This window comes from Cynocephalus volans, chromosome 2 (genome assembly GCF_027409185.1).
Source record: "Cynocephalus volans isolate mCynVol1 chromosome 2, mCynVol1.pri, whole genome shotgun sequence".
NCBI classification, from domain to species: domain Eukaryota; kingdom Metazoa; phylum Chordata; class Mammalia; order Dermoptera; family Cynocephalidae; genus Cynocephalus; species Cynocephalus volans.
This window is the reverse complement of record NC_084461.1, coordinates 191,512,788-191,536,716: the sequence shown is the minus strand read 5'-3', so window position 1 is coordinate 191,536,716 and position 23,929 is coordinate 191,512,788. Positions and strand designations below refer to the sequence as shown.

The 23,929-nt window shown below is 47.4% G+C and overlaps 1 protein-coding gene across 1 annotated transcript in view; it reads left to right on the top strand.

Moving 5' to 3' along the window:
• The first annotated feature begins 2,868 nt into the window (after window positions 1–2,868).
• TBX5 (T-box transcription factor 5) overlaps window positions 2,869–23,929 on the top strand; it is a 40,532-nt gene continuing 19,471 nt past the window's right edge. Inside the window, exons 1-6 of the mRNA XM_063087800.1 lie at window positions 2,869–3,015; window positions 4,902–4,996; window positions 7,166–7,285; window positions 8,093–8,240; window positions 11,975–12,127; window positions 18,985–19,076. Of these exons, the coding sequence (XP_062943870.1) occupies window positions 2,869–3,015; window positions 4,902–4,996; window positions 7,166–7,285; window positions 8,093–8,240; window positions 11,975–12,127; window positions 18,985–19,076 (755 nt within the window). The remainder of the gene's footprint in view (window positions 3,016–4,901; window positions 4,997–7,165; window positions 7,286–8,092; window positions 8,241–11,974; window positions 12,128–18,984; window positions 19,077–23,929) is intronic.

Genomic DNA, 23,929 nt, shown 5'->3' with positions numbered 1-23,929 from the left:
GAGTGGGGTGATGAGTGGGGGGAGGAGGAGAGATGTCAGGGCGGCCAGCGCCGGTTCCGCTGGGCCAGGAGGGGTCACACAGCTCTCTGTCTCGAGGTCAGCGTTGCAGAGAGGATGCGGGCGAGGCTGCCGAGGCCCACGGCGCGTGTGTGTGCACGCGTCGTTTCTCTGCTCGGCGGGCGTCACCGAGATTACTTCCAGGGTAGAAGCAGACCGCGTTTGCGATGATTTGTGCAGCAGTTTTTGCAGCCACCGCAGGCTCAGAGAAACAGAGATGGATGAAGTTGGGAAAGGGGTGGAGAGGAGGGGGTGATCGCAGGTCTAGGTTTGGGAGTCGCGTGTGATTTGAGTGTTCGGGAAATCTAGTGGAAAAGGTGGGGGGGGAGGAAAAGAGGAAGGGAGGGGGAAGGGGGAGAGAGAGAAAGAGAGAGATAGGCAGTGTGCGGTGAGAGTAAGCTGGATGGGCGATTTCAATACTTTGTAAGCATCAAGGCAACCCATCGTCACTGTGCTCAGCTGAGTTGGCGAGAGAGCGAGCGAGCGAGAGAGAGAGAGAGAGAGAGAGAGAGAGAGAGAGAGAGAGAGAGAGAGAGACTCTTACCTCGATCCTCGATTTCGGGAACTTTAACCCTGAAAGTGGCTCTCAGAAAGGACTGCAACCATTCTCACTGCTTTCTCTTGTCTCCCAACTTCCCCTCCCTGGGGGTGCAAGGGAGGAGCGGGGCTCTGGGATTATATGGTTGTCGGTGCTCCCGGAGGCTGCTGTGTTTTGTTCTTTGGAACCCTTCTGGCGCCTGACAACTTGGAAGTATTTAGAGAGCGCGAGCGCAAAGCGGAGGAGGTGTGTGCTGGAGGTGGGCAGTCGCCGCCGCCGCCGCCGCCGAGGCTCCAGCGGTGGGTGCTTCTTTGTAAGGCAGCAGTAGCAGCTACTCCGGGCGAGCAGCCCCCCGCGTAAACCCCGGAGCTACCATGCCTGCACCCCCGCCTCGCCGCCGGCTTCCCTGCTAGCAGCAAGAAGGGATGTGGTGAATGCACCGGCTTCACCGAGCGAGGTAATCATCCCTGCAGATGGCCCGGGAGGCTCGGGAGGGAGCCCTCCGGCCGAGTCGGCTCGGGGCGGCGCGCATGGCGGACTCCAGCCTTGCCTTGCATTCTGCAGAGCGCGGCTTGCAGATATTTTGCGCTGTCCGGAGCTCGCGGCGAGTGGAGCCCGAAAGGCGGCCTCGGCTGAGGGAGCGGCGTTGAGGTTCTCAGGACGCGCGGCCTGGTTCTGTCAAACTGCATCTTGTTCGCCTCCGCCAGCCCTGAACTCCCCGGGATTCTGGCGAGGGCGCGGGGTGGGATTCTCTCCACCGCCGGCAGTGAATAGGAGCGCATGTGCGGGGCGCCAGCCCTGCTTTCTTTTGTTGTGAGCAGGCTGTGGGGCTCCGATCATCGCCTCCCCCAAACCCCAAGGGCGAGGTGAAGGAAGCTGTTAGGAAGTCGGGCCTCAGAAGCTGTTCTCCTCGGCCCAAGTTCTAGATCTCCGATCACTGCAGGGTGGAATCCAGCCTTTTGCTTAAGCGGCTGCTAAGATTTTGGAGGCCCTACCTTGCACCCCCTTCCCAAAGTCTTCCCGGGTTTCGAGAGGGGGTGGAATCCCTACTTGGGAACGTAGAGACGATTGGAAGGAGATCAGAGAGCAGGAGGTAGTCTCATCCGGGCTTGAACAGTTCTGCAGCTGTTATTTTGCGTCTTCGAATCTCAAGACGGCTGCAAACCTGGGCCATTCTACGTCGCAGTGCGGTGGAGCCGACCTGCGATTCAATGTCGGTTGCCCAGGATTTATCAGGGACCTATTTTGTCGTCCTCAACCCCGAGCCTGGGCTTGTAGTTTCAGCCAGCCAGGCCCGGCTGAAGCTCGGAGAAGCTCCCCTCGGCCTGGCTGCTGAACACAACGCCCGCCCCGGGCTAGAGAGCCTACAAAGCCGGGAGAATGCGCACGGCCGGCCGGCGGCAGAGCGCTGGCGGCGGGCACCCTGTCGCGCGTCTCCCTCCGAAATGCTGCGCGGCCGCTTTCCTCTTGGGCCTTCTGTTTCGCTACTTTTAATTTTTTAACGAGTCTTAAGTTTAGGGGGAAAGAAGAGGACTTTTATGTTTAAAGCACTTTTAATTGTAAGGCCGGTGACAGATAAAAGTTGTACACGATTTTTCTTTTGAACCTGGTCTCTCAATCTGCACATCCTTCCCTCCTATGTTTCTGACTTTGCAAGAGGCGGGTTATTTCAGACATTTTGCCTGCTGCAGAAAACTATTCCTCTTGTGAGGTTTAATAAAAAGAGCTCTGATGGCCTCCTGTAAATTGATGGAAAAAAAATATTCTCAAAGAGATACACTGGATTTTTGTTTTGTTTTGTTTTTGGTTCTTACCCAATGGCTTCCAAAAATACCGACGCCTTATCTTTATTGGCTCTTCCAGAAGTCCAGACAAATTTGACGGGCAGCTCTCTTATCGCCCAGAGCCTGCGCAGGGGAGATGCGGGCCTCACCTCCTCCGGGTCTGATGCGGTCTTTTGCAAGAGATTGTGCGTGGTCATAAAGTAATAGTAATTACAGTAGTAATGGGACCTTGTGCAGCCTCCTTCAGCTGGGAACGGAGGTGCCGGTAGCTGGAAACTGGGGGCCAAACTGCTCTCCTGTCACTAAAACTACACTCTCTAACGTTCTCTCTCTCTCTCTCTCTCTCTCTCTCTCTCTCTCTCTCTCTCTCTCTCTCTCTCTCTCTCGTCTCTCTCTGGTGTCTCTCTCTCTCTCTCTGGTGTCTCTCTCTCTCTCTGCTTCTCGTCCTTAGATCAGAACCTCGCGCGGCCACAGGGCCCTGGGTGCACCATGGCCGACGCAGAGGAGGGCTTTGGCCTGGCGCACCCGCCTCTGGAGCCTGACTCAAAAGACCTGCCCTGCGATTCAAAACCGGAGAGCGCACTAGGGGCCCCCAGCAAATCTCCGTCCTCCCCGCAGGCCGCCTTCACCCAGCAGGTAAGATCTCGTTCCTCCGGGCCCTTTGCAAAGAGCAAATCAGAAGTTTGTCTTCCCTGCTCAGCCTCTCCTGTGGGGACACGGGGGAAAAAGCTCACTGCCGTATTGTCCCCTTTCCTTTTTATTCTTACCTAACTCCACCTTTCTCTTCCCTATCTCCCCAAATACCAGCATATTACAATCAACCTTATTGTGACGATGATCTTTATGACTAGAGGATTTTTGAGATTTAAGTTGTTGGAGAAACCTCAATTATCCAGGTATTTGGGGTCAGCTAGCAATGGCCCAGATCATTCCTTTCCTGCTGTACTAGGTGTAGGATCGGTCCTGAGCTCCTTATTAAGGGCCGGGTCAGCGGCCGCTTCAGGCCGGCGTGAGCGATGGCTTGACCCCTCTTCAGATCTTCTGTAGCCTTCTCCTCTGCCCGCCTCTCCCGTGCCGCCGCCCAGACCCGTACGCTGCACCATTTGTCTTGCGGTCAGGGCCTGGCGGACCGGCGCGCCCTCGCCGGCCTCAGGGAGCGCACCGGCTGTGCCGGGAGGGCACAAGGAGCCGCGGGCTCGCCGGGCTAGAAGCTGGGCCCGAGCAGAGGGAGGAGCCTGCCTTGCTCTCTGCGCCCCGAACCTGGGAGCGTTGGGCGCTCAAGGAGGCCCTTGTAGACCCTGATGATTTTTAAATTGAGTGCCACATGGCGTGAAGCGGAGTGACTTGACCAGAAGAGATACTTGCACGTAGCTAAAACCCTTTCTTGGAATTTCGATGTCCTATCTGGTTTTTTCATAGCCTCTCTCTTTTGTTTTCACGCTTCAGGAAAATGTGTGTATATTTGTACAGAAGCAAAGAAAGTGAGCACAGTTTGGGAAACTTGCAGAATTTTTATCTTTTAAGAAAAAACAAATTCCCTTTTTAGATGGTTACAAATTATTTCAAAACACAGACTTCATGTATAATTTTTTTTACATCGGTTTTGTAAAATATCTTAGTTGAGGGCGGAAATGTTAAATGGCTTCAGCCGTGCCTCGTAATCATAATAACCGGAGGTGAATGGCGCTAGATGTGGGGAGGACCTGGAAGGTTTATTAACATGGACAATGAAAATTAACCTTTGTTCTGGATTGTGAAAATATATTATAATATGAACATTTTTTGTTTTATTTACTTATTTTTATTGGAACATAGTTGATTGTACCTATCTGTGGAGTACAGCATTGAATATCAATACCTGTGTGCAATATTGATGTTCAAATCAGGATAATTAGTATATACATCAGTATACAATGTAATCATTTTCGTGTCCCTTTACCAATTGCTCCCTTCTCCCCTTTCCCACACTATAATATAAACATTTTTAAATTTAAAATTTTATGTATATTCATGTTTGCACCCGCCATGGTCAAGAATAAACACACGCATATCCATTATTCGTACATCTGCATGTTTTGTGTGTCTTCATCTGGATGTCTACATGTGAATATCCTGAGCGGGCTTTTCTGACTTGAGTTTTTTTTTTTTTTTTTTTTTTTAACTATACCTCCACTAAGGTGGATTGAATTGTCCCCATTTTTTTTTTTTCAGTCTGGTCCCCTTCATAGTCATTCTGGAGCACACTGATGGTTGGTGATTATTCTCGAGCTTTGTGTTGGTGGTGGTAGAAAGAGATAGCACAGCACTGTGGGATCAAGTGGTTGTTGGAAATCTCCTCCCTACACAGGGATTCCTGGGCAGAGACTGTCCAGTGCTCCAGTGCTCAGATAACTCTGCAGTGGGCTGGGGAACTTTTCACCTTCTGAGCCCACTGGCTTCAGTCTCTATGTTGGGGGAGTTTGGGAAAAGAATGCCCACTGGCACCAGAGCTTGTTGGTGTGACTTTTCTCTCCTTCCTGCAGGGCATGGAAGGAATCAAGGTGTTTCTCCATGAAAGAGAACTATGGCTGAAATTCCATGAAGTGGGCACGGAAATGATCATAACCAAAGCTGGAAGGTGAGATGGTTAGTTGTGTAAAGGGAGCTCAGGGAAATTGTGGGAGAGACAAAGAAGAAAAGGTGGCTGGGGAGAGAAGAGCTGAGGGAGAAGAGAGAGGGGACAGAGAGAAAGAAGAAAATAGAATAAAGGAGTGGGGGAGGGTGGAGAGGGGAGAGGGGAGAAAGGAAGAGAGAAAATATTTTGTCTGACCTGATTGTGGTTAAAGAGGTACAGGGAGAATTCTTTCATTGAGCTCCAGCAGGGTGGGGGTAATGCCCGAAATGTCCAACTTCAGAAACTGGGCATTTCGTTTTCACTTCGTATATAGCAAGAATAAAGAGCTTGGGAGGCTGTGCGGTCTGGACGAATTAGTAATGAGAGAAAGAGAGAAGAGGGAGGGGAAAGAAAGGCAAAACAGAGAAGTGCGGAGAAGACAGAGCTGAGAAGGGCTCTGGGTCTCTTAGGTTTTAGACTTGATTCTTCGCCCCCACCCCCACTCCCACCCTCCCTGACCTTGGAGTGGTTCCAGGGTCCCACCCGATTGCCCAAGTCTGAATCGCTGAATGTATTCGCTACCTCTTTCATTGTTTATAGAAAGTAGGCGAAGCCTTTGAAACTGAATCAGGGCTCGGCCGGGCTCTATATACAGACACCGATAAACACGGCAGCTTCGCCAAGACACTAACCCCGCAGTTCCTCTTAAAAGTTCGCAGAGTCTTAGCTAGCAGTGACAGACCCGTGGGGGAGGGGGCGGGACAGTCGTGCCGCTCTGCGCAGCAGCGTGTGGGTGCGTGCGCTCGGCGTGCTCGCCCAGGCCTGGGGACATCCTCGCCACGTCCCTGCCCCTGCTGGATTCGTCCTCCGTGTCCCGAAGGGCAGAAAGCCCTGAGTCTGCCCGGAGCAGACGTGCGAAGCGGGAGAGGCCGGTAGGCCCCAACCCACCGTGTGTGAAGGGGGAGGGTAAAGCCGACTCTCCAGACGCCCCCAGTTCCCCGGCCGCAGCCTCCCGCAATAAACTGACAACAGTGACATTTATTATTATTTGAAATTAAACAATGTCTACTCCCCCGCTCGGCCCAAGGCCTGAGCGAGCTAGGAGGGGCTTTCTGTTTATACCAACGAACTGAGGTCCTCTTCCCACTCCGCCAAGGAAGGAAAGACACGGCAGGGCTCCTTCTTTCCCCCAGCCTGGGCCGAGAGGATTTAGCTATAAAAGGCCTACGAAGTCTCCTGCGCCTCCGCCTCCAGGCGCGCGCTCCCGCTCCGTGGCTTGAAGGGAGAGGCCTCCATATACCCCTTCCCGCCTTCACTGAGCAAACCAAGATCCAGCAACGTGTCCTTTCGCCCGGCCAGCCTCGAGAATCTTCGCTTTCTGGGGCATACCCCTCCGGAGATAGGATGAGAAGTTGGCGTGCGCCAGGGCGCGGAGAGGTAGCCGGTACTGCGCGGGTCCGTCGCATGGGCTTTCTAACGAGCCAACCGTAGTTCAGGCCCCAGCTCTTTCTGAAACCAAGCGGGTTGTGTTTGGAACTTCTCTGCTGAGGGCCAAGGAGTTTAGACTCTCCAAGGAAGAGTGCCAGGTGCCTTGGAGAAGTTGTGGGGCATTTAGGAAAAAATTCCTGCTAGACGCACGTGTCAGAGGTCACCAACCGAGTGTACTGGGACTGCAGTTTCCCTCCACCTCTGGGGGCAGAGGACCGAAGCCAGGACAGGAGGCCTGTGCACCAGACGTGCACCCGACGTGCACAGGTGTCCGCGTGACACGGCAGCGACGCAAAGATCTCCCAAGCACCCAGCTGGATGCAGAAAGCGACCAGCTTTGTACCTAATAAGCCTCCTCTCCCCTCAAACGTAGGTGTCTGGCTTAGAAAAGAGCATTTAGCAAGAGGTGGAATGGGGTGTCCTTTTCAGGCCTTCTGCAAACTAGTTTCTAGATGCACAGCCTCCCGATATCCATCTCCCTCCTAGGTACCTGCAGTTGTAGCCCTGCCACTTTTTCTTCCTTTGCATTCCTCCTCCCCTAACTTTGAGGGAAACCCGGGATGGATCGGTGAGAGCGGAGTGGGGCTAGTTTTCTCTTTTATATTTCTGATGGAATCTCTTCTTCTGTTAAAGTATGTGGAAATGCTCCCTCAGAATATTGGCATTAATTCTCTCTCTGTGTGTCTGTCTGTCCATCTCTCCTAGGAGGATGTTTCCCAGTTACAAAGTGAAGGTGACTGGTCTTAATCCCAAAACAAAGTACATTCTCCTCATGGATATTGTTCCTGCCGACGACCACAGATACAAGTTCGCGGATAATAAATGGTAGGTGCCCAAGTGGCAAATGGGGAGGGTGAAGCGGAATATGGACCCCCCTCACCCTGCCTGTCCACCACAACTGAACTAATAAACTTTTTCTGAGCTCCTACTGTGTGCAGGAGGCTGTGTGTGCCTATTCCACTGCATCCTGCCCACCACCCTGAGACAAAGAAACAGCAGCCATTAGCCCCCATTTTATAGACGAGAAAACTGAGGCTCAGAGGAAATGAGGTGCCTATATCTATTGCCACACCCATGGGTTGTGGATTTTTAAAAAGGGTATTGTTAGCAAGTGCTGGAAGTATTTCTAGGGGCATAAAACCATTTACAGTTATTTTTTATGAGTTACCTGCTTTGAACACGCCTTTTTATGAAATTGCAAAAATGGCCCATGGTATTAAGTTAAACAGGCAAGGGAGGAGAGGCCCATTCCTTGGGCAGGTTGCTGCCACAGCTACCACAGTGTGGAGGCTTGAAGAGGGAGCCCCCTTGGAAAACCCTGAAGGAGTTTTCAAGACTTTTTGCACATCCAGACTTCCAGAACCCGATGATTGGATGATTGTTCATGGACAATAACAGGCTGGAGGCCCCAGGTGCCCCTGGCCTGGCACTGGGGGGAGGAGTGAGGTGGAAGAAGAAAGAGCTGGGCCAGGGGGCTGCCTGGAGACCAGCGCCAGGTGCTCTGGGGCACCTGGGATTGCAGATGCCTAAGGGAAGCCAGAGGATCAGGCCATTTCCAGACCATTCCTAGCTTGCACTCAGCAGCCTTTCCTGTGTGTGCATGGCCTCTGGTCACACCTCTCCTTGATCTAGGTCTGTGACCGGCAAAGCTGAGCCGGCCATGCCGGGCCGCCTCTACGTGCACCCGGACTCGCCGGCCACTGGGGCGCACTGGATGCGGCAGCTTGTGTCCTTCCAGAAACTCAAGCTCACTAACAACCATCTGGACCCATTTGGCCATGTAAGTGCCACGTCCTCGGGTCCAAGCCTTCTCTCTCTCTTGTCCTGTCACTTCTCTCTCCCTTCCTTTCACTTGGTTACTCTCTCTTCTTGGCTCCTTGTGCCCACAACTTCTTTTCTTTGCCTTGTTTTGCCCCCCTTGGTCTCTTTCATCTCTACCTTCTTAATCTAGGCTTCCTTTCTCTTTTTCATTTTCCCTTTCTCGTCTTTTCTCTCTTTCCTTTTCTTTAATTTTTCTCTCATTTTTTAATTCAGCTTCCCCATTGCTTTTTTTTTTTTTTTTTCCTTTTACTTCTTCCTCTGTCTCCACCACTCTCCAACTCAGATGTCTGCCCTCTGCGGTCCTCCCAGTGATCCACTCTCCCCAGCTCTGAGCCTGCCTTTCCCTGGAGGCTAGAGGGAGGCTCCCAGTTCTCCTGGCTTGTGGCTGCGTCCGGGCCACCAGCACCCAACCCCTCGGCCTTTGCTGCAGGGTGGGGATTGAGAAAACTATAAAGCCGCTCATTCCAAGCATGGACACTGGGACCTGTGAACCCGGTCCATGCCTCAGTCCTGTCTGTAGTGAGTGGTGGGGGGCTGTGTTTCAGTTCTGCAGAAAACATGGACCCTCTAGCCCAGTGGCTCCCAGTACAGACTGCACAAAGGCTGGACTATGGTGGGAACCATATACTTTCCCTATCCCCTTCTAAATCCTGCAATATTATTGCGATGTTGCAGGTGAGAAAGGGAGCCCAGGTCACCTGTCCCCTCTTTTACAGATGACAAACGAACCCCCTAAGAGGTGAACTCTGGTAACAGTGCCCCATTTTTGTTTCATACTCCTGGGCAGATGTGTTTTTTTCCAACGTCCAGATTTCTCCCTCCCTCTACCATGCCCAGAGCAGGCAAACCTAGACCAGGGTCTTAAACCTGGAGTCTGAATTGGCCCCAAGAGAGGGCCTGGTAAATCCCCTGAAACTACATGTAGGATATTGAGTGTGCGGCCCCCACTGTCTATGAAATGAGAATGTGTCGTTTTCAGCGGATTCCCAGTAGGGTTCATCCCTCTTCCCCAAAGAAAAACAAAAAACAAAACACCAATTTTTGGAAAAATGTTCCTAAATCTATTGGTTGGAAATAATTACTACAACAGAACCCAGTCTCTGAATTCAGGGTTTAGAATCTCTAGCTTGATAATTTCACCATACAAGTGTGCTCATTTGTCTTAGGGCATTCGGTCTCAGGGCAGGCTAGAGAGGAGGAAGGAACCTGGCAACCTTTGTAAAGAGGAGTCCAGGGGAGGGGAAGTGACTTAGTCAAGTCATACCGCCTGTATTTGGGAACCGGGATTGAAACTAGGTCTCCCTAATTCCAAAAGCGGTTCCTTGTCCTTCCAGGCTGTCTCCCCAGAGAGAAATAACAGACAGATACATGATCCTTAGTTTAGGGAAAGAAGGGGGCTGGGTAGGAATGGATTTGGCCAAGAGGGAGGACAGTTTTTGAAGGTTCCGATGAGAAACGTGCTCCTTAGGGCCGAAACGCCAAACCTACTAGGACGTGAGGTGGGAAGAGCACTTCGGGACCTTGCTTTGATGGCTTAATGCTGCTCTCTACAGATAGGTGGGGAGGAGATTGTACTGCTGGCCAGAGAGAAGACAGTCCCATTCCCTTTCCGTGCTACTGGGAGGGCGCAGAAGGGTGCAGAGGCCTTTCTAGGGAAAACGCAGAGCCCCCTTTCGGTTTAAACCACGGTGTTTTTCCCGCAGCGTCCTTCGTGTTGGTGCTTCTCAGGTAGAAATGACCTCGAGCTTTCGTGCGCGCGGGCTGACCCGCGTTTGGTGTGTATCTGCCGGTACTAAGCACCAGGGAGAAACGGGGCAATTTGTAAAGGTCCCGCATGCATGTCCCGGGCTGGCCTCCTGGAGGCTGGGACCCTCGTGTGCCCGCCTCCGTGGAAGCTTGGTGCTGAGAAGTGGGACTAATCCCCAGCCCCATAACCTCCTCTGGATGTGCCTTTGGGATCGCTCTGGAGGGGTCGCCCGGGGAAGGTGCACAACTCCGCCACCAAGTTCGGGGCACCCCGGCGAGTTTCAGGTCGAGCCCGGCAAGGCGGAGGGTGCTCTGAGCTGCTCCTAACGCCCCCACTGCCGCGCGTTCCCACCCCAAACTCTGGCCTTTTCATTCCGAGCCGCCCTAATGAAATTAGGAGCCATTAGATCGCCCTCGCGCTGATGTCTCCACACTGTCCCCGGCCGTCAAAACAATTTGGCTAAGCCGGGACGATGGCCGCGCCGGCCGGCCGGGGGCTGTGGCGGCCGGCGGGTCCCCGCTGCGTCTCTCTGTCGCCACGCCGCCCCGGTCGGCGTCGCTGTCGGCCGGGCCACGGCGGCCGCAGATTAGAGCCGCGCGGCCCGGGGTCGGGGAGCAGCGGGGCCGCGAGCTTCGCGCCCCTCCCCCGGCCCGGCCGCGGGTCCCCTCCCCCCACCCCGGCCGGTCTCTAGGGTTGGTCCAGGGTTCCTGCCCCAGGGTCATCAATACACATAATCAAAGACTCTGTGACAACGTCCGCCGCTCTAGTGTGCGGTCCCAGGGAAAAAGCAGGCCCGAGTTTCAGACCGTGACCCGCGGAGACGTGCCCTTTCGGTGCGTGGGTGTGTGTCAGAGCGTCCTAGTAAACCCCAGCGCTAACAGCCTCCCGGGAGCATCAAAACCCAGGCATCATCAGAACAACCAACGCAGTTTTATTAGTAAAGATGCTCATCTTCTGTGCATAGTCCTGGTTCCAGAAAGAATGTGCAGTCTGGAGGCCCGCCTCCTCCTGATAATGATAAAAATGATGATTGTAATAATAACAGTACAGCTACAGCACTAAGACCCCGCTTGTCCCCGGGAGCACCCCTAACATGGAGAAGACAGGAAGAAACGAGAAAGAGAATATTTAAAAAACAAAACAAAACAAAGCAAAAAAAAAAAAAAAAAAACCCCAAAGAGATGCAGCAGTTCTGTCTGGGGCCAAGACTGGAGATAGTTCTGGTTGTGGATCCTGAAATGCTGATAAAGTTGGAGAAAGGGAACCTCCAGGGCAACCAGCCCTATCTTTTGATTGGGGGGGGTGGTGCTTCCTCCCCACATGTCACTATCCTTAAAGGCCAGACCACCCCCACCCCCACCACCGATATCCTCTTTTTTAAATTGTCTCCACTTTGCCTGTTCTCCAAATAAAGTGCCAGGATAGGAAGTCTGTCTGTTCACCCGCTCCAAAAAAGCTGCACAGTGAGCTGGTGATTTTTATTCGAGTTTTGCAAATGTTTGGTCTTTCCCCCTGCATCCCTTAGCGATTTGGGGGAGATTTATTTGTATGTTTGTTTGTTCCCTCCCCCCACCCCCCACCCAGTTGCTGCTCTAGGCTCCTCATTCCAGACTTGCTCAACTCCCATTGGGGGTGGGAAATGCCCTATGCAGGGAGTTAATTTATTAAGCAAACTTTATTAAGAATTCTGATTTACTGCCTTGTGTGCCTTTGGTAGATTCCTGGAATATTACCCTTGCTTTTTCGGTTGGAAATTGTCATTTTTGAAATGTTTCTTTTTAATGAAATCACTGGCCCCTTTTCAAAACAAGAGAAAAAATTGACTATTTTTTGAGAGCCTATATAATGAGGCTAATTTGGGGGGGGGGTTGGGGAGCAGGGTGTTTTATCTGGGAACAAAGGGAGTTTTGATTTTCTTACACTCTCATTTTCTTTATTATTTTTAGATTATTCTGAATTCCATGCACAAATACCAGCCCAGATTACACATCGTGAAAGCAGATGAAAATAATGGATTTGGCTCAAAAAATACAGCCTTCTGCACCCACGTCTTTCCTGAGACTGCATTTATCGCAGTAACGTCCTACCAGAATCACAAGGTAAGCCCAACACCCAGGAACCAGGGTCTGGGGCTGCCTGCTCATTTGCATGAATTTTCAGGGGTTTCCCGCTAGAACTTAATGCTTTTATTTCTCCGTATAGCAGGCACCAACTTCTACCCCAGGGTTTAAGGGCAGAGACAGAGCTGCAGAGCTGCTGCCTAATGACTGCAGCTGTTTGTACTATATTCGCAGGCTTGGCACAACTCTCTCTCTCACACACGTGCACACACACCAGTTAGAAACAAACTTGTCAAACCATAAATGGCCACACACTCAAATGCCACAAGAAGGCATTCCACTGAACTCATGAATGCTTATTGGGAAGAAAGGTCACTTTATTTCATGGCCCCATATTTTCAGGTGGGGGCCAGGTGCCACCCTTTATCCAGCCACCTTTTCTGTTGGGCTCAGTCTCCTCCTCTCCTTCGCTCTGCCTTTTAGATGCGTCTCCCTCTCAGTGGGGCAGGTGGCAAAGCTGCCGGAAGCCTTGGCATTGGATTTTCCCTATGCTTCCCTAATTGTTTCAGCAATTACTGACCCCACACAACACACACCTTGTTAAAACAAAAACAGAGCAATCTGTGCCGCCAGCAGCCTAGAATACAGGACTTAGACAAGAGTCTGCAGAGCCACAGCTTGGTGAGGGGAGGCATACAGTGCAGCAAATGCATTGTTTGGGAGAAGGTGGTTAGTTTGGTATAGAGTTGGGATAGTGCAGATGGATAGTGTAAACATCAGACCCCATGCTGTTCAAAATCCAGGCCCTGACTGCAGCATTTCAAAGCTTGACAATGACACTGGAGCAAGGCATCCATAACCATAGGTTGGGGGAGTATCTTTTATTTTTTTTAGGAGAAAGGGCTGTCCTACTTGTCATGGCTCACCTCTGTTCTTTAGTTACCTGTGTGCATGTACATTCATCTTATTGTGGGACGTGGGGGCAGGGGGATTTAATGTATCCTCAGCCTTGTTATGGAAAGATATGGAATCTGGAAGGGCAAAATATAGGGATGAAAGAGGGACCCCTGACCTTGTGGGGTTGTAGATTGTTAGGAGTATTAAGCAGCTATTTGGGGTTAGATGGCTGTGGGAAAGCAAAGTAGGTGGGGTCCACATGGGATCAGGCAGCGCAGGTGGAGTGGGCAACTTATCTAGATGGGTATGGGGATGGTGGTTCCTCATCCCCATAACTTCTGCCCCCACCAGCAAGATAAGGGTGGGGAAAAGTTGCAAGGGCTGTGGAGGTCAAACCCCCAGTCACCCTATGAAGGTCATTCAAGTACAGGCTGAGTGACAGATGATGCCCCCACTGAGGCCAGAGCCACTGCAGAATGCTGTGAGTAATTCCCAAATTTGGGTTGTCAGTGACCAGGCCAAGCCATGATGGATGGTCCCTTCTAGCCCCCATGGTCTGTCTGGGAACCCAGATCCCAAGACAGCTTCTTTCCCTGCAGAAGAAAACTTACTCCCTGCAAAACACAGTTACTTTTTAAAGGGGCATGAGGATTTTTCTGAACTCCCTCCACTTAAAGATCTAGCAAGAATAAGTAAGACAGTAAGGGTCAAATGTCCTGAAAGATGCAAACCTATTTCAGAACAGTTTAAGTCTGACTTCTAGAAATCTGTTTTCTCGATGGCTACTGCAATCCTGTGTTTAACTTTGTGGTGATGGTCACAGGAAAAAAAATGGAAAAAAGAGCAATAAAGAAGGTCAATTTCATATATATATATATATATATATTTCATATATATATATATATATATATATATATATATATATATATATATACTTAGAGGCTCCTAAACCTAACAAAGGGTCCAAAAATATGTCAGATCTTCGTTCCCCCAAGAAAGCCCAAGTTTATACAGGAAGAACAAGAATGGGTAGAAATACAAAAGTGATCTGCCCCCCCTCCCCAAAAAACGCGGTGCTCATCTCCTTTGGGGAAAATTCCTAAGTTCTTTGTGGTTATGCTCTAAGGACCCCACAGATGTGGGAGGTCTGTGGGAGCATGCTCTCCCTCCTCTCTCTTGGTTTATAGCACCATTGAAGCACAGTTGTCTTCCAATGAATTGCAATATTTGGAGCACACAATTTGATAAGTTTGGTGTACGTATAATCCTGTGAAATTATTACAGCAACCACTTGTGAATATACCCAACAGCCCCCAAATTTCTACTTAAAGAAATTTCTATTTAAAGAAATTTCTTCCCCAGTGTATGTATTTAATGATCTGTGTGCATGAATAAGTGCCTGCCCCATGGATGTGTACATGTGAGTTTTGAGAACAATCTAGGGGGTTGTGTGTCTAAATGCTCACAGGCCTAGAAATGCGTGTCTCCAAATATGCATTTGGATATGTGTTTATTTGATGACCACACAAAAGTTTCACACAAGGAATTGCTTTTTTCTTTATTGGTTGTGTCAGAGATCCCAGTTGAACTGTACATAAAGGTTTAGCCAGACAGACAGATTCCTAGACATCCAGAAGAAGGATTTCATGGGAGACAACTATCACTGTCTCCCTCTTCTTACTTGCAGACTACCAAAGTCACTTCTTTTTTTTTTTTTTTTTTTCCTGTCATGAGCAAGTCCAAAGCAGTATACTTTTCTAGTCAAGTTCAGGGCCTCTGCAAACATTTCCCGCATGGATATATGATGTGTGATTTAAATAAGTGGAGCAGGATTGTATATGATTTGTGGATTCAGTCAGTTTCTTTATTGTCCCACCTGGACTAGGTGTTGAGACTTCTGACTTCATGGGTAGAAACCAGCTGAACTCTTACTCACCATCGTGTGGGATTAAGGTGTGGACTTTGGATAAATGACTTAACTCAGTTTCCCCAACTCTAAAATGGGAATAGTAAGAGAACCTACCTCATAAGGTCATTGTGAGGATTAAATGAGATAATCCATGGAAAGTATGTAGCACAGGTCCGGCACAGAGTTAGCACAGAGTGTTGGTAATGATTGATCAGACCATTGATTGACTACTTAACTGATCATTTTATTAACAGGGCAACTTCACCCAAAATGCAAATTCTGGGAAACTCTTTGCCAACTCTGTGTTACTCCCTTATTATTTTAGAATCTGAAAGACTGAGATTTTAAATAAGTTCTTATTCCTGTGGTTGAAAAACAACTACAAATGTTAGACTTTGTGGTTTAGTTGGTTCATTCCCTGATCATGTCGTCAACTCAAGGACTATTTACCTAGCATTTTGCTTTGGATAAATACATGAGTGAGGAAAGAAAAAGCAACCCATGTGATTAAATTGCCAGGACAGTTTGGGAAAATCTGAGCCACGAATTTTTTTGATCTTTCTCCCCTTGGAGACAGATACCAGGTGGAGGTAGGTACATGGCAGAGTTCATTTCTTGGGCTGTACTCACATACCCATTTACCACAGGGCTCCTAATGCCGAGACATATTTCCTCAGCCCAGCTGTGATCCCAAGTTGGATTTGGGAGTTATTTCCCCAGATGGTTGACAGCTTGAAAAAGATATTTAAAAACTTGAATCTTCCCAGCAACGTTCATTCTGTGAAACACGTTTTTGTAAGGTTTTCATTGCGGTTGTCAGCAGCTCCCGAGCAATCCCTAGAAATATTTAGGTGTTAAAAAGGTCACGTGGGCATTTCATTTCCCTGCTCTTGCAACAATGGCTGTGTATACAAGCATTTCTATTCCTCGATATTAACTTAGTTTGCCATTAAAAGGCATTTTCCTCCTGCTTAAATCATTGTGTAAGGAGCCTATATTTATGAGGTATGAGCTTTCTGGTTGGGACCAGGAAATGAACCCTTAATAGAGAGACATAATTAAGATTTTTGGCCCTCATGAGGTGTTTTTTTTTTTTTTTTCTTTTTTCAAAAGCAAGAATTCACAACAATTATTCTCATTAATTTTTACAACCTCTGTCTCACTGGTTAAAGCTGGTATTTATACTTGTTTTCCTTCACCCCCAGTTCTCCCCCTGGATATCTGGTTTTATGCTGATTTTGGAGGGAGGACATTTGTATGGTGCATAGAAGTTAGTTTCAGTGGAGTCTTTTGCTAGAACTCCGACATCCAGGTGTATCAGTTTGGGTACCTATGAGCTAACATGCAGCATGTTAGGAAGGGAATTTTGTAAATGGGGTTATAGTGTAAGTGCATCTATACAAAACAAGATAGATGCTTTCACCTGCAGATAAGCTTGTATGTTAACATTTCTTAAGGGTAATTCTTATGTCCTATTGGCATCTATATTCGGTCTCTGTAAGAAGACAAGTAAGATCAACATACCTAAGTGTCTATCTAGCAAATTGTGCTTATCCTGTGCAGTACTATTTTTGTGAGCTATGGTGATGAGCACAGCAGTCAGGTAGTGTCTACCTGTTTGAGATGCAAGAAATGGATGTGAGCAAAAGGTTTTTGCTGATAAAACAAAATCCACCCTTTTCTTTTTTTCTTGGGGCAATTTTTGTCCTGAGTTCTTGGTGAAGCAGTGACATCATACATGACACACATTCAGCCCTGACTCTGAATTTTCATTGTCTTCAATATTTGCAGGGACCAGCTTCTGTGACTGGAGTGGGGGTGGGGCTGGTGAGGATTCCTGCCATCCCTTTTTAAATGATCTGTTTTCAACTTAACTTTATGTGAGTCCAAAAAAAAAAAAAATGATTTATGGTTATTTGGGTGGGATTTTATTGTGACAAAACTTGAGTGGGAAAGAAAGCCCCATTAGGTGATGGACTTTTAGACTCTTGAAATAGAGCTGGATTCAGGAGTGCACATTTTAAAGACTGTTTTCTAAAAGATTTTATGGACTTTTCTACTCATTCTGAAGTGTCAAGACAAAATCTGAAAGCTGCAGGAGTGGGCGCAGTTTAAAAAAATGAGGGAGGAAGTGTGTGTACACACACACACACATACATATTTTAAAAATAGTTTAAAATAAGCTTTATTTAAAAAAAAGAAATGACTGGTAAGGGGATCTTAACCCTTGCCTGCCATCCCTATGTAGGGATCCAAACCCATGGCCTTGCTGTTATCAGCACCACACTCTCCCAAGTGAGCCACGGGCTAGCTCTATAAGCTTTATTTTTTAAACCAGCTTAAGGGTTACAGCAAAGTTGAGTGGAAAGTACAGAGAGTTTCCATATAGCCTCTCCCCGACGTATGCCCAGACTCCCCTACCATCAACATCGCCCACCAGAGCGGTATATTTTTTACAGTTGATGAACTTGCATTGACACATCATTATTAACCAAAGTCCATAGTTTATATTAGGGTTCACTCTTGGTGTGCATTCTGTGAGTTTGGAGAAATGTATGACAGGCATCTACCATTATAGTATCATACAGAGTATTTTCACTGCCCTAAATATCCTCTGTGTTCTGCCTGTTTATCTCTCCCTTCCTCCAACCCTTGGCCACCACTAATCTTTTTATTGTCTCCATAGTCTTGCCTTTTTCAGAATGTCATATATTTAGAATCATACATTTTAAAAATGTTAATTATACATATATTTTTATTGTGAATACACACGCATATACATACATATAGTAATTTTATGTTCATTATCGAGTCTTGTAATTAGAGGGAAACCTTATAGGCCATCACTTCCAGAAAACAACATATAAGAATGCCTTTCCTCAAATGAACAAATTAAAGCATACATTCACTTATCACTCCTGGTACAGAGTTTCTCAAAGTCTATAACTCTACTACTGAGGTAGATGAGGTGGTTTTTAGGGGTACTTGAATATGATGGAACCGCAGAAAGTGATATACTTGTTTTCTTTTTGTCGAATAGAAAGTGATTCTAATTTGTCCTACAGAGAAGTGATATTTCTGTGTGAAATACATATAAATAGAAAATGGCTTGATTTAAATGAAAATATTAGGCAAAACAGTATACAGGTGCTCTATCGATATGAGTGATTTTGAAGGGAAAGCTTGAATGACTACAGTTGGAGTCATGCTGCCCTGGTGTCTATGAAAATTCAATTCGCACATGCAACTTTTAGAAAATACTTCTAGCAAACTCCATATGGATGCATTCTGTCACCTGGGTCTGCTACTGTACATTCACACTAATATAATGTGTTGATGGTTTAAATTAAAGTTCTGGGCCTGAAACCAAAATGCTCAAAAAGACCCTGTTCTATTACTAAGCTTTGTACATTGCAGCACAGATTTCTAAGATAGAGCTCTCTCTTGCTTGTTGGGGAAGTTAAAGAGATTTCAAGCTCTGTGATAGCTTTCTTACATGTTATTATTATATATGTTGGTGTTTATTATGCATCATTTTCCACCTGAGCTAGCAAACCCTATCTATGGAACTACAAAATGAATAAGAAATGAGGCATGGTAGGGTTTTTGAAAGCAATAATCAAAACATGTTTTCTCCAGGAACACGTGACCAGGCCAACCCTTCCAAATGGAAATTACCCCACTGCCGGATGTGTAACAACCATGTCAACATGCACAACTTTCCAAACAGGAGGAGGGACCAAGTGTTGAGGCCTAGATTGTGTTTGAAACACAAAATGTCAAGATGAAAAAAAATAAATAAATAAATAAGAAAGAAAAAAAGAAACCCAGCTGGAATGATGCAGAGTATGACTCCAATTATCGGGCAAACCAAATCCAGGTTTTTTACCCCCTTTTAGAAACAATCTGATTTAGGACATTTTTCAAAGCCTCCGCTCAAATGAAGTGGTGGGTCCCATTGACGTGACTGACTTAATTTGCTTCTTTTGGTTGCCAGAGGCTGCATTTTCATGACACTTATTATTAGCTCATGTCCCGAGGTGGGTTTGTAGCAATCAAGTGAAAACCAGCTCGCTCTCCTTCCTTGCAGATCACGCAATTAAAGATCGAGAATAATCCCTTCGCCAAAGGGTTCCGGGGCAGCGATGATATGGAGCTGCACAGAATGTCAAGAATGCAAAGGTAGGAAAGTGGATTCCCCAACTCCCTCCCCCTACCCTCCAGGTGAGCTGGAAGCAACCTACCACCTCCCTCCACCAGCCTTCCTGCCCATAGAATGCCAGACGTGGAGAAATGGGGAGGATGAGCTCCCTCCAGTTCTACTTTCTGATAATCCTCACATGTGATTGAACCATCAGACAACCAGGACAGTGAACCTTCTAAGGGGAAGAAGGTACAAGGAAGTTTGATGTTCTCCATCCACCTGTGGAACAAAAGCTACAACGTTCCCCTTCCAGTGAAGCCCTTTCTCTTTTTCTTCCCATAAGTCACAGCCGTTGGATTTTTTTTTTTTTTTTTTTTTTTTTTTTGGCACCAGTTCTTGGTAAATGAAAGGGAAGTTAATGACTTGATTTCCTGGGGGTGAAATACAGACAAACTTGACACCATGTGGTGTCCAGGGCACTGGGGGATTGAAAGCTGGTGCTAAAAATTGCTCGGTATTTTTACATATCCTGTGGTCATAGTTGCTGATATGATGAATAGAAAGGGCTATAGCAAATGTACATAGTGGGAATTCGGTCTGATTTGAAAGGATTGTACAAGCATTGCCAATTTTGTCAAACATTCTCTCTACTTCTTGATGTGCTTCCAAAATAACTTACCATATGGCAAGATAATTAGAAATACATCTTGATTCCTTTGACCAAGAAGTCCCCCCCTCCGCCTTTTGGTGGGTTTAGTGTTTCAAAATAAAATGAGGTCATTTAGGAGGTTTTTCTTTATCCTTCCTGGAAGACACGAAAAGGGAGAGTCAGGCAGATAGACACACTCATTCAAGGAAAGACAGGAGACGTAAGAAAGAGAAAAGGAGAAAGGATGCAGCTTTGTAGTTTTGACATCGAGTTTAGAAATATATGCCATGGAAATTGTTTTTAGATAGCAAGCTTACTGGATCTAATTTTGCATGCTTTTAAAAAATAAATATGACATTATCTTCAGGTGCACACACATACACCACACTCTTGCACACTCCTGTGTTCATACTTGGTTTCCTTCATGATTGTAGATTCATGGATGCTTTGGGGGGCTACAATAGCCAAGTTCTTAAATTATTATTTTAAATGTTTAGGGGGATTTCAATCATCTATATTTTGAAACTGGAGTTTGGTTTGGTCTTATGGTCGTGGAAAAGTTAACAAAAATCTCATCTTAGCTGAGAGGGGTCCAATTATTTGTGGGCCTAGGCTCAGAGTGCCATGTTTTTGTCCCTACAGGGTTCACACTTTCATTCCATACTGACAGTTATTTGTCATTAAGGCAGCTTAGCCGTTGCCAAACAAAGTCACATCCCAGTCCTACAGGTAACTGTCCAGGCTGTGCAGGTAGGGGCTGAAGGTTCAAGCCTGCAACAGAAGGGCGTTATAACCTCTCACTCCTCCCCTCCTTTGCACAAGGTCAGCAGCAGGGGGGATAAATGATCCAAGGTGTCTCGAATCACCTCCTCAACCTTAACTAGTCACCACGTCCTACTGATCATTAGCTTCATAACATATTTCAGAATTCGCCCCTGTTTCCTGCCAGGCTGCTAATCCCAGACACCACCATCCTTGCCAGTCACAGCCTCCTGATTTATTTAGGCTTAACTTCAGTCCTGATCTCCTCCAGAACTTCTCCAGCAGCCACCACACAGATCCTTGTAAAACACAAATCAGACAAGGTCACTCTGCAGCTGAGAACACTTCAGGACCCCTGGTGCCTGCAGCATAAAGTCCAGACTCCTTCACCTGCTTGACCTTGACCTTCCCATTTGGCCTGGCCACCGCCCAGCTTTGCCCCTTTCCAGTGTCCCCCTCTTTGTCTCAATCATGCTAAAGAAGATGTGGCAAACCTGTATTCTTTCCTTTATCTTTGAACACACTTGGTCTGCCTCAAACTCTCTCCCCTCCATCTTCCTCTAACTATCACTGGGTTTCCTTATCAATATTCCTTCTCCCAAGAAGCTTCCCCTGGCTACAGACTTCATGGCCAGTATATGTCTCTTCCCATGACCACTCACAGCTTTCCTGTGTCAGGCCAGGGCCCTGCACTTTGGGAACTGATTGGGCAGATGACAGAGATGAAAGGACAGGCAGGTGGGGAAGTGCACATGTGCGAAAGCTCCATTGTCAGCGATCTGGGGAGTCTTCCCTAAAGCTCTAAAGAACACAGCTATTTTGAGATTTAGGCAGGTGATTCTACTTGGGTCTGAATAGGCTGCCTTAACTATCTCCCAGTCATTGAAGATTGTTTGAGGACTTAACCAGGTCTCCTCCTTTGATAGGAACTGCGCAGATGGGGGGAAGGAAAAGGGTAGGTGCTCTGTGATTGACGTGTTAGATCAAAATTCTCAGTCCAAGAGCCACATGTGTCTTTGTGGGCATGCTAGGAGTTGTGTTACTAAACAGAGCTGAACTAACCACTGACCAGGTTGGGGGACATCTGACCAGACAGGGTCATCTGTCCAGTTTTCTGGAGATGTCCCTGGGGAAAGAGAGGGAGTAAAGCAGAGTAGCTCCAACAGAAGGCTTTGGAGTCGAACAAACCTGAGCTCAATCTTTGCTCTGCATTTATCAGCATGTGACTTTGGGCAAGTGATTTGACCTCACAGAACCTCAGTATCTTCATCTGTAGAATGGGCATAAATAAATGTAGTCTCCGCCTTCTAAGGTTCTTATACAAATTATATGAGAAAAATGCCTGTAGAGTGTTGATTCCAAGTCTGTACTCAGTAAATGTACCTGATTTAGGGGGAAACTCCCTGACACTCCCAGTTTTGTCCTTGTTTGGAATTTATTTGGGGCTGTAGTCCCAACCCCCAGGTTGCAGTAGGTAGTGACAAGTGGGGAATAGGGCTCTCCAGAGTCAGCCGTGATAACAGCCAGGCAGGAACGGCAAGCTCGCTGCTAATCTTGTAATCCTGCTTCCTGTTCCCCACACACCCGGTGACAGCTGGCTTGGGCTGAAAAGCAGGAGAGATGAAATTTCCTCTAATTCCAAAAATTAGAAAAAGGGATTGAGGTGGGGTTTGGGCAAAGCATTACCTAGCAGTTATTCCACTTAAATAACTTTTGGATTTGCTTTGCAAATGTCTGGGCACTCACTCCACAATTTTTCTTTGCCCAGCTCTCCGTGTTTGGAAAATGCAGACGATGTCTTAGTTATTTTCCAACATTCATTTACGGTTTCTAGTTTCAGAAGCAATCACTGCTTATTATAAAAGTACGAAAGCTATGGAAAAACACAAAGAAAATAAAATCATTTAAACATCCTGTCTCTAGCAGACCAATTAAAATGTGTGCCAAGGTTATTTAAAAAGGTTAATCTGTGGCTTACAAACATCTTATCCTAAAAAACAGTACTTCCTAAATTGCAGTACCCCTAGGCTGGTGACAAAGGAGATGATTTTACATGGTACACAGACACAGGGACACCTCGGGCCTGTGATTTCATAGATGTCATTGTTTAGAATAAGACTAAGTTCTAAGGAAGGGAGGTAAGAAGGAAGAGAGGAAGGAAGAAAGGAATGGAGCTAATTTAAGGCTGATTAAAGCAATAGAGCTGGTTTCAAGATTTGGCAAAAATTGTCATGGTAATATGCAAATGACAGAAATTTGGGAAATCCATGTAAAAGCTCAATCTACTATGAAAGACTTGTGAGCTCCATTGCTGTTGAAACAACCTAGGCCCTGGCTTTTCACAGAATATTCCTTTCTTTGAACTTTGCTTCAGTCTTTAAGATGTATTCAGGCAGGTTCTGAACTTCCTAGGAGTCAAAGGGTCTGGGTCTGGGACCAGGGCTAGGGGAGAGTTTATAGAGAGGGTAGGAGTAGGCCTCATAGAGACAATGGGATTTAACCTGTTGGGAGAAGAGTTTTCTGGGTTGTAGCAGGGGAGAAGAGGGCAGGGGTCTGGAAATCTAGGGAATTAAAGTAGGGGTCAGATTCTGAAGATGTGTGAAAGCCAGCTGGAGCAGCACTGAGACAAGGTGGTGCTCTTAAGAGAACTGCTCCCAGAAGCATGGGATTCTAGAGGCAGGAGGGACTGCAGGAGACAGCATCTCTCTTTTGCAGAAAGAGAAACTGAGGCCCAGGGACTCATTTATTTATTCAGGTCTTGATCTGTTGATTTGTTTATTCAACTAACATATTTATCAAGTGCTTGCTATATGCCAGGTACTGGGGATGCAAAGATGAATGAACACACCGAGGATCAGAACCCGTGGGTAGAAAATAGGCTCTGGAGTTGGGGTCCAGCCTACCGCATGGAGTAGCTCCAGGCTCCCCTGTTCCACTGAGGGTCTATTTCCTCATCTGATAGAAGGAGGTAACTATAGAACCTTCCTCCAGGGCCATTACAAGGATGAAATGAGGTAATGTATGTGCACTGGCTGCTATTGCTGCATAACAAATGACTCCCAAACTTAACTTGGACTGGCTGAGAAGCCTTGGCCTCCAGACTATCCCATCTGCTCTCTGTGTGTGATGCTAAATCCAGGTGAGCCAAAGTGGGGCTTTGGAGTTCCTCAGCTCCCAAGACCACTTCCTTCCCAGTGCATCTGCAACCTACTAATGGGGCAGGGAAGTACAGGCAAGCTCAGTCCTTCCACGAAGAGCTCTGTGGCCATCAGAATCCCCCAAGACTCACACTGTTGCAATTGGCTAGCCCCCATTAATGCCTCATAAACACTGCTATTGGTGGAAAGACCAGGTGTAGCTCATTGCCACTGTGTGCAAGGTGAAGCAAGAAACACCAAAGAGGATTTTTGTTCATGATTTGTGGGTCAGGAGTTTGGGAAGGACTTGACTGGGCAGTTCTTGCTGGCAGTCAGGTGCTGG